Here is a 9,816-nt window from a genome sequence, read left to right on the forward strand (position 1 = left end):
AGTGCTTGTATATGGTTCCAAATCAATGTTTTGTGGCGTACTGTAATCAGACTGCCTTCCATTTCTTTGTGGCGTACTGTAATCAGACTGTCTTCCATTTCTTTGTGGCGTACTGTAATCAGACTGTCTTCCACTTCTGACCTAACGTTCTCTGTGTGACAAAGGAGTATATCCTCGCTCCACTGCCCTGACAGGATGGAGAGTATCCATGCTATGTGTATACAACTGTTTTAATCCTGCACAGAAAATGTAGCAGAAATTCTATATTTTTCATTTCAAAGTGTACAATTAACATATAATAACTAGTCCAGCAGATTTAAGATACAATTTACTATTATAAGTTTATTAAAAGTACAGTTATGATACGTGAAATAATTTATTTAACTAATGGAATAGGTGAATATAGCAAAAAGTGATACATACAGATCTCAAAAGACTCATTATTAATATAGATTGCCTCATTGAGACATCTGAAGTGGGAACTACTGTCAAAGATGAGAGTATATATTTTCGTCTATGTTTGGCTTACGTTAAAATTTTGAATATACCGATTGGAAATTCCGTTTTCTGGGAGCGATTAAAAGTGTAATACTTAGGAAATTAGAGAAACTTTAATTTTTGAATGATACTTTCTAATGAAATATATGGAGATAACGAACAGTATTCAAGCTCAAAAGTCCATTATACAATACAAAATAGGAGCAGAGCAAACACGGACCTCCAAACATCAGAGGTGGGATCAGGTGCCATGGAGGAGTGAGCATCCCCTGCCGACCGGTCACACCCGCCGTGTGCTCCTTGTCATGATCGGGCATCTTCGCTAGCCAAGGGTTTTCGGTCCACTCCGCTCCCCATAAACCCTTGGCAGATTTCATTACGAAAATACGGTGATACGATCTGTTCTATGATTGGCTACAGCTACGATAAGCTGACCAATCGCAGCGTTTGTATCAAGCTATTGTAAACAAATATGGCTGCGCCCATGGAAGTTTGTCGTGTATGCTGTTGCGAACTTCCAAAGAAGCACAGACGCGTGATTTTTGGAGAAACTTTCGGTGTTTTTAACCAATTGACACAAGTCCTCGATTATAGTGCCCCCCCCCCCCCCAACGATGGTCTTTCCAAATATGTCTGTGGATTTTGCTTTACGAAGCTTAATAAACTGTACAAAATTGACATGGATTTGATACATAAAATGGACTCTCTAAGGAGGGAAAAAAATGAGGTCTTGGGAATTCTTAGGGAGAAACACAAACAGTCTTTACAAATGAATATAATTAGAACTCCAAAGGCACAAGATAAAAGAACCATAGTGCATTCGCCAACACCCAGAAAGACAAAAAAATCTTTGTTTTCAACCCCCCGGAAAAAGGAACAAACAGAGGAGTGCCTGGCTATGCAAACCAACAATCCACCAGTAAATCCACCAGGTAAACAACAAAAAACAACAGATCAGAAAGATGTGCTCAGACTTCACTTACCTACAGAGAAAGCTACTTCCATTGACACTCAAAAACCAATCACCATAAAGTCCTTCACACCTAGTAAACTGAAGATAAACTTATGGTATTATATAACACAAATTAGATATGGACATAGATCTTCATACCTTTTTGTCATTACATGTTGCACAAAGAGATGAATTAATTATTTTTCTTCTATATTTTGGCCATATAAAGAAAAATATGTGTTTTATAATTGATTTTTTAAAATGTAAACAAATTAAAACATCATTTTCATATAAAAACTGATGAATTTGAAATTGAATACATTATGATTATTAAAGTGCATCATTGATGTGTGTGTGTATGTATGTATGTATGTATGTATGTATGTATGTATGTATATATATATATATATATATATATATATATATATATATATATATATATATATATATATATATATATATATATATATATATATATATATATATATATATATATATATATATATATATATATATATATATATATATAAAGCACTAAAAATGACCAACGACACGAACAATAACAATTATTATTGTTCGTGTCGTTGGTCATTTTTAGTGCTTTATATAAATTTCCATCCGTGACCTTGTATCTACTTAGTAGATCCGACACTTCGGATATACAGTGTTGTTGGTTTTTAGTGCTTTTTATATATATATATATATATATATATATATATATATATATATATATATAGAACAACATTTTAAAGCTCCATTTGTCAGGTAATAATGCTAGCAAAAAAAAAAATATCCACTTCTTTTTCTCAATATAATCTATCATGATTTTACAGGTTGTGTACAAAACAAAGAAAACAATGAAAGTAAGAACAAAACTGGTAAAAGATTGTCAATTAAGTGAAATTGTCAGAGGTTTAACCATCCACAATGCACCAAAGAGAACAGCTCGGGCTATCTACAATTCACCTCTAAAAGAAGGAATCAACAACCAAATTATGAAAGAACTAAAGGAAGAAATTGGGAAACTGACATCAAGTATTAACTGTTCTTTGCTTAGACAAATAGATAGCAAAAGTCTGGCTACATTTAGTTTTGATAAAGTGAATGAGGAAATAAAGTTGTGGGCACCTTTGTTTCACCAATGCATGACAACATTAACAAATAAAAATGCCATGGGAGCCATTGTAGCTTCATGTGTACTGCTGAAATCCAGCAACACACATATGTCTGCTTTCCAACATGTCATAGGCCAGATTCTTGACCATGGTGGAGCTACTGATGATGTAAGAAAAAAAATCTAGTGGTTAACATTTATTAACCCTACTCACAACAGTTTTTCTCTGATATAAGCTCCTTAAACAAGGTTCTATTTAGTTTGAATTATCAGTCCTGTACAATGTCACACTAAATTTTATTTTCTCATGTAGACTTAAATCGATAACTTCAATTTCATACTAGATTTGCGATCTATTTTAAATATAATCATGTCAACTTTCTGAAGTTTGAGTACCTGAAATTAATAATTGACATAGAATCAAAATTTAATCTCTTTTGCTCAGATTGTGCTTTAAAGTTTTTTTTTTCTTTTTTAAAGACTATAGATACTTTGTCAAAGATGGGCATGTGTGTGTCTGCATCTTCATCAGCAAAAAGAAAACATCACCTACTCAGCAGACAACAGCAGCATATCAAAAGATTGCTTACAGAGCCGGCAGAGGATGATGAGCAAATTACACAGAGACTCAGTAAGTCAAGTGACATTATAGGTGACAATATTGATATAACACGTAGTCCATCTCAAATGAGTGTTGACCGAAGACGACAAAGCTGGCACTGGTTTCTGCTTGTGGCATTAGAAAAAAGAGTTGTAGATCCTACACTTGATGACACACATCCTATTGCTGACATCAGTCAAGTGGAAAACAGTTTGTTTATTCCAAACTTGGAAGAGTCTGCTTTCCTTGAAAACCATTTTATGCACCATATTATGCAGGTCCTTGTCAAGTATGTGGACAGTCTTAATAGGTACAAGTCATGCATTCCACAATACATAAATCATCCCCACCTTAACGCTAGTTGTAGAAAATCTGACCATGCCATTATTGACCTCTTAGACAAAAGTGAGAATAAGTCAGAAGAAATGATTGATATACTACAATATATTCATGAAAAATGTATTGCAAGATCAGATTTAGATAATGATACCCCTTCAAACCTAAAGAAGAGGGTATTTGGAGGCGATGTATTAACCAATGAGAGAGCATATGCTGCCCAATTAGCACTTCACAATGGTATGACAGAATTCAGTAAACTTCAGTGTGTCATTCACCGACCTGAAGGGTTACATAGGATGATGAATCTGCTACTGGTATCAGTGTGTTGGTTTAGTTCCAGTTAATGAATTTATAAAAGGCATGACTTCTTTATTCATTCAGCTGAGATACAGCTCTTATCCTTTTAGCTTAAGAGGATATATGAGTTTATTATTATTTGCCTTACATTTTTTCAGCCATGTTAAGAGATAGTGCTTATAACAGTTCAGTGTTCTTTGTTTATTACTAATTACCATTAACTCATTCTTGATTTGTAGACATTACTAATACATTTACTACATATATACTACTTCAATCATTCAAAGTCCAACCTTTTTCCAAAAAATATGGTGAAAATTATTGGTAATACAGAAATAATGCATTGTTTTAAACTTTGTTAAAGTGAAATTTATGTCTTTTCAAGTTTTATTCAAATTTTTTTTCCATCATTTACATCATATTTGTCACACAATTGTTGAATTAAATGACAGTGGATATTTTATTAGCGTATTTTAAAAATTAATTATTATTATTTTGTATTTTACAGTTCATTTATCAACAGTTCTACAGAGTGTCATCTGCAGGAGAGCCAGGTACATTGAGTCACCTGAGAAATACAGTGGGGAGAGTTGATGTCCATGGTCCGGAAGAAGTTATCCAAAAGTACAGGTTGTAATATAATTTAAACATTTCTTTTAGTACTCCCTTCTTGATGTGGAGAATTAAATTAATGTTTGCCTACATGTACTTGTATTGTAGATCTCATTATGCTTGGATGGATGACTGCTTGGATTCCTTTATTGTGGGTGCTTACATGCATTTGATGGGGATCAAGGATCTGCAAGATGAACCTGTAGGCCACCAGCCATTGTTCCATCTTCTTTCTGATCAGGAGAAGTACACATATATCCATGGAATAGCAAAGGATATTCTTGACAAATATGTGAAGATTGCTGATGGTACAAATAATTGAATATCTTTCATTTACTTAATTTTTTGCTGGTCTTTCTGCAGTTGCATACAACAAAATGATATTTCTTCCTAAGAAATAATTGGGTAAAATAAAATTGAGGTTTAAGATTTGGAGAAAAGAAATACAATGGTCGCTTTTTAAAGAGCACTGCTGCATTTGCTGTAGTGTGTTTGGCACTTTAATGTTATGATTCAACATCATCTAACTTGATTTCTTGTTTAGAATTTTCTTCTTCTTTCTTTTTAAATGCAATAGATATCAATGACATCAGAGAGAAAACATGCGCACTTGATGCAGAAGCAAATCAAATGAAGGACCTCTTTGATAATGATGAGATGAAGTATGTGTGCCCAAATTGTGATAAGCAGTACAAAACAAGTGGTGGAATAAAGAGACATTTGAAAAAAGTCCATGATTTCTCTTTTGATTATGAAGATCAACCACCTACTTCTGGAAGGGACCACATTGCAATATACAGAGCATCATTTATGAAATGCGCATTGCTTCTCCGAGACACAAATGACGCATATAAAATGGGAGATGGGAACAGAGTGACAACCAATGCGAAATTTCAGATGCTTCTCTCCCGTGTTGGAAAACACAACAAGTATCAGTTATGGCTGTTTAGGTATTTGGCCTACATCAATTGCATCTTATCACCAAAAATGGCCTATGAGTATCAGTGGAATTGCTCTGCAAATTTGCAAGGGGGTGTGGGAAAGAACATTCCAAATGATAATTTACTAGAAATTATGGTGCAAACTGTGAAGAAAAAAATTTACTCTCAAGGAGCCAATGCAACATATGCCAGTGTTCAGAAAGCTGCACTCACAACTCAAATTCAAGAAGAAATTAAAGAGAATTTGCAAACACAATGCAATAAGAAAAAATCAGGATCAAGAAGACCTGAAGCAAATAAAATCTCAGACATTTTGGAAATGGTGACTGAACTGAACAATGCCAAAATGTTCGACTACATTCCTGGTAGAGAATTTGTTAATTTCCCAGGTTTTATTGACTTTTCCTCTCGCATTAAAGTTGTAGATTTGCATGCCTGGATTACAGAAAATAGAGAGAGACTGTCTTACGAAGTGCTCAGTTAGAAATGTAATCAAGATTATTTGTTGACCTGAGCATTGTTACTGTTACTTTATTGCTAGCATTTTAAAGAAGCTGTTCGATATTTATTACAGTGTCATTTCTACATTAGAGGGAGTGGATATATGTATATGCTTGTGGGAAAGCTATTACCCTGTATTTGAAGTCTAAACCTTTATTAAAAAAAATATGAACATGATTTTTTTTTTTTTTAATTGAGGAAGTTGGTCATATGATTAAGCTTTAATAGTTCATATAGTTTAAGCTTTGAGCTAATGATTTTCCAAAATATATCTTCCAACAAAAAACACACAACTTTAGCAAACCTCATACTGCAAAAGACTGAAATGACCTTTCCAAAGTTTATATAGGAAAGTTTAATAGTTATCATCCCAATTAGAGTTGTCTCCCTTATCAAAGGTCAGTGAACCTTAAAATTGGTCAAAGAATAAAAACAATTGGGAGATCTGGTGTCACAGGGTCAAAGTGAATAAATTTTAATGTCTATCATTGCACAAGGTCATCAATGATATTTTTTTTCTCTCTCTCTCTTTGTTACCAATAAATATTATAAAGTTGATCTGAAGATATTTTGGTTTTTACAAATCTGCCCCCCGGGATCATGAAACATCTTAACCTCAAGTCCAAATTTTTATATTATACTTAAATGTTGTGGAAGTCAAGCAACTCAAAATTAAAATATGTTTCAATATTGATTCTCAAAATTATTGTAATTTGCAAATTTTGATATTGAATTCAATAATTATTAAGCAATAAACATTTTACAGGCGATTAAAAATTTGACTTATTTCTAAGTCTGTTTCATGATCCTGGGGCCTGGTAGGCCTGTTTATCACTCCATTCTTCATTAGGTCTGTTTTCCACCTTCATTTTAAACTTTCTATTATTGTTAGCTCTCTATTTTCTTTAATTGTTTTCAAACATCTAATATATAGATGTGCAAAACTTTAAATATCTAAAACACTTTTTTCAATACCTAGAATATTTTGTTTAGTCTGAAAACTTTAATTTGAGGCATAATTTTATTGACAATATCACAAAGCAAAAAATTAATAATAATAATAATAATACTAATAAAAGGAGTCCCAATGTGGAAAAAACAGTTTACAAAATGTAATGCTTGAACTGAAATATGAAAAGATGTTCATACATGACTTTATAGTTGCACTGTTCTGCAATATTAGTATTTTTTTTTCCAACAGTCAATTTTCTGATGTGGAACTATCACTGTCTACTAAATTGTACATTGTTTCGTCTCCAAATACATCAAGTATTATTTTACAAATCTCCTGAGCTACACAGAAAGACCAAATAGGGAATTTATGCATAATGTCTTCTGCAGTAAACAAAACATGACATTTAGAAACAATATCTTTCACTAGTTCTTTTGTAAATCCATGGACTAATTCTGAATTAAGAAGCCCACCGCTTGATCTGTCAGACAATGTAAACTGTAAGGATTCCAACTTTTGTGTCAGAAGACGTCTTTCTTCAACTGAAACATTTCGCTCCATCTCATCTTCGGAAGATCCTCCTTCTTCATCATCTTTCATGGCAACATGCGATTCTGGACAGGTATCCAATTGGCATTTACACTTTTTCTCACACACATCACAACATGCATGTAAAGGTGTTAGTTCACAATGTTTCGTCTGAAAAGCATTGCATAATATATTTCTTCGACATACACTGTTATCTTTGACAATTCGAACAAGTTCTGGTTCAACATGTTTTAAGTAACCTTTATGTGCCTTAAACAATACAAGTTCATGTGAAGGTTTTCCATCCCTCCCACCTCTACCCATTTGTTGCACGAAAGTCTCCAACTCCCTGGGTATCCCATAGTGCACAACATTATGTACTTGGTGGAAGTTGACACCCATTCCGGCTGCATTAGTACAAATAAGTATTCTAATGTGACCTTCAGTAGCCATATCTTCTCTAATTTTGTTTTTGATTTCGTCATCAGTTTTACTATGAAACATTTCAAAGTTTGATCTATTTTGTCTGCAGTTTTTAATGAATGCAAAATAAATCTGTGTAACGTCACTTATACTATTACAAAAGACCACATGTCTTGGTAACTGTTCTCTGTGGTGTCTCAAGTCTTTAATAAGCCAATCAAAAACTTTGTCTATAGTATCATTATTTTTAATGGGTTTCACAGTAATCTTAATGTTTCTCCTATCAGGCGAATCAAGAACAAGTTCATAACCTGGTCGAAAGCATAGACATTTTAAAATTTTTCCTCCTCTGAGTTGGTCCAGCAGTTGCAGTAAGAGCAAGGACAGGAACATTGAGGCACAAAGATCGCAGCTCCTGAATCTTTGAAAACCACTCCCTGAAAGGATCTTCATCTGTCCTTCCCTCTCCCCTGAAAAAATTATTATGCTAATTAGAATAAAGAAGTATATGTATAAACTCCATGACATGCAAGATTCTTAAAATACATGTATATGGTGTTTAATAATTTCAAATGTATTATATGGTATTAATTTGTAAATACTTGTTTGCTCTGTCACAAGAAATTTACGATAATCCAAGGTGAGATCATCAACATCATAATAAAAAGTATAGCTGGGACTTTCGATTAAACAGGACCTTAATCAACGTGATACAAGATATATGTAATCAGGAAGGCACAAACTTAATACTTTTGTGAACTAATTCCCAATGTATATGCTAAAATCAACCAGTGCTGTTAGATAAGCATGTTGATGCATGCATGCATGTTTGAAAACTATTATTAAAGCAATTGACCTTTTAATCATAACAATGAAGCTATTGAGCAATATAGAGTTAGTGTCCCAACTGTTTGATTCTGATAGGACTACATGAGGACTGAGGTACATGCTACTAAGACTGTACTTGCCTTTATAGACATGATGTACTAGTTACATTTCCTTCATTATACATGTTATACATTATGCATTTATATCATTTGTACACTAAACTACACATTATAAAAGAAATAAAAATCATTATGAGATACCAAAGTGTTACTGTATGGGCCTCATCCACAACTAACAACTGTAGCCGCCTCCTATACTCCTCTGACTTGAACATTTCTCTCCACCGCCTCTCACCAATCAGTCTTTCGGGGCTACCAAATACGAAATCGTATTGCCCCGCCTCTATTTTTTCATTTTCCTCAACGTTCTTCCCAATGTAAGTGGCAGCAAGTCCAAAGTTGTTCAATTTCTCAACTTGTTCCCTCATTATTGACAAGAGAGGCGCTACAATGACGACGATACCTGGTTTTATGACAGGAATGCTTTCATATACCAGCGATTTTCCACTCCCGGTGCGGGTCCCAACGAACACATCGCGATTTAATAACACAGCATTAATTGCTTTCTCTTGGTTTTCTCGTAATTTTACTTTAAAAGTGTCGTAAACTCTTTTCCTTGATTCGTCAGTCAACATGTTTTCACTTTTGTTGTTTTGCCGTAGCGTGTATGTAACCCATTATTTCATTGGATAAGAAAATGAAGTTTCAAGGGGCGCAACTCTAGTTAGTCGCTAGATAGCGCCACCGCATCACCGTATTTTCGTAATGAAATCTGCCAAGGGTTTATGGGGAGCGGAGTGGACCGAAAACCCTTGGCTAGCGAAGATGTGATCGGGAAATAACGGAAAAATCCGTCGACAATACAGTGTGTAAATAATGGCCTAACAATTAGTATGAAAAACGTCAGTCAGCATTTGACTCAATGATAAATTGTATTTGCTGATAAGGTCATTGTATCGACCAAAGAACTTCCGAAATGATGACTTAAAACGAGACAGCTGATATTCTTGTTTCATCAACTTATTTGTCAATAATTTACCTCGTTTTAGAAATTGTACATACGTAGAGCATGCTCTTGCGTATCGAATCAACTGAGAGATATATACCCCGTATGCAGGTGATGAAGGTATATTGCTGCATAAGTAAGGGAAGTTGACGATTGAAAAGTTAA

General features: G+C 33.9%; 2 protein-coding genes and 1 pseudogene across 2 annotated transcripts; 2 read left to right on the plus strand and 1 right to left on the minus strand.

Annotated features, from left to right (window-relative positions):
- The first annotated feature begins 970 nt into the window (after positions 1 to 970).
- Positions 971 to 3,848, plus strand: LOC133191743 (uncharacterized). Its single transcript, XM_061327480.1, has 3 exons — positions 971 to 1,553; positions 2,282 to 2,733; positions 3,045 to 3,848. The coding sequence occupies exons 1-3, from the start codon at positions 971 to 973 to the stop codon at positions 3,846 to 3,848; spliced, it is 1,839 nt and encodes a 612-aa protein (XP_061183464.1).
- A 689-nt stretch (positions 3,849 to 4,537) lies between these two features.
- On the plus strand, positions 4,538 to 5,838 carry LOC133191814 (uncharacterized). Its single transcript, XM_061327546.1, has 2 exons — positions 4,538 to 4,721; positions 4,991 to 5,838. The coding sequence occupies exons 1-2, from the start codon at positions 4,538 to 4,540 to the stop codon at positions 5,836 to 5,838; spliced, it is 1,032 nt and encodes a 343-aa protein (XP_061183530.1).
- A 1,218-nt stretch (positions 5,839 to 7,056) lies between these two features.
- Positions 7,057 to 9,280, minus strand: LOC133191744 (ATP-dependent DNA helicase RecQ-like; annotated as a pseudogene).
- Between the last annotated feature and the right edge of the window lie 536 nt (positions 9,281 to 9,816).

Source organism: Saccostrea echinata, unplaced genomic scaffold (assembly GCF_033153115.1).
Source record: "Saccostrea echinata isolate AGI-Se365-2 ecotype Australia unplaced genomic scaffold, CSIRO_AGI_Sech_v1 ptg000024l, whole genome shotgun sequence".
Taxonomy (NCBI): domain Eukaryota; kingdom Metazoa; phylum Mollusca; class Bivalvia; order Ostreida; family Ostreidae; genus Saccostrea; species Saccostrea echinata.

What these genes read in the sequence shown, in the direction of transcription:
- LOC133191743 (XM_061327480.1), top strand. Translation starts at nt 971, where the DNA reads ATGGCTGCGCCCATGGAAGTTTGTCGTGTATGCTGTTGCGAACTTCCA. An exon ending in CTTCACACCTAGTAAACTGA is followed by an intron (nt 1,554 to 2,281) that starts AGATAAACTTAT and finishes TCATGATTTTAC; the next exon opens with AGGTTGTGTACAAAACAAAG. An exon ending in ATGGTGGAGCTACTGATGAT is followed by an intron (nt 2,734 to 3,044) that starts GTAAGAAAAAAA and finishes TCTTTTTTAAAG; the next exon opens with ACTATAGATACTTTGTCAAA.
- LOC133191814 (XM_061327546.1), top strand. Translation starts at nt 4,538, where the DNA reads ATGGATGACTGCTTGGATTCCTTTATTGTGGGTGCTTACATGCATTTG. An exon ending in ATATGTGAAGATTGCTGATG is followed by an intron (nt 4,722 to 4,990) that starts GTACAAATAATT and finishes TAAATGCAATAG; the next exon opens with ATATCAATGACATCAGAGAG.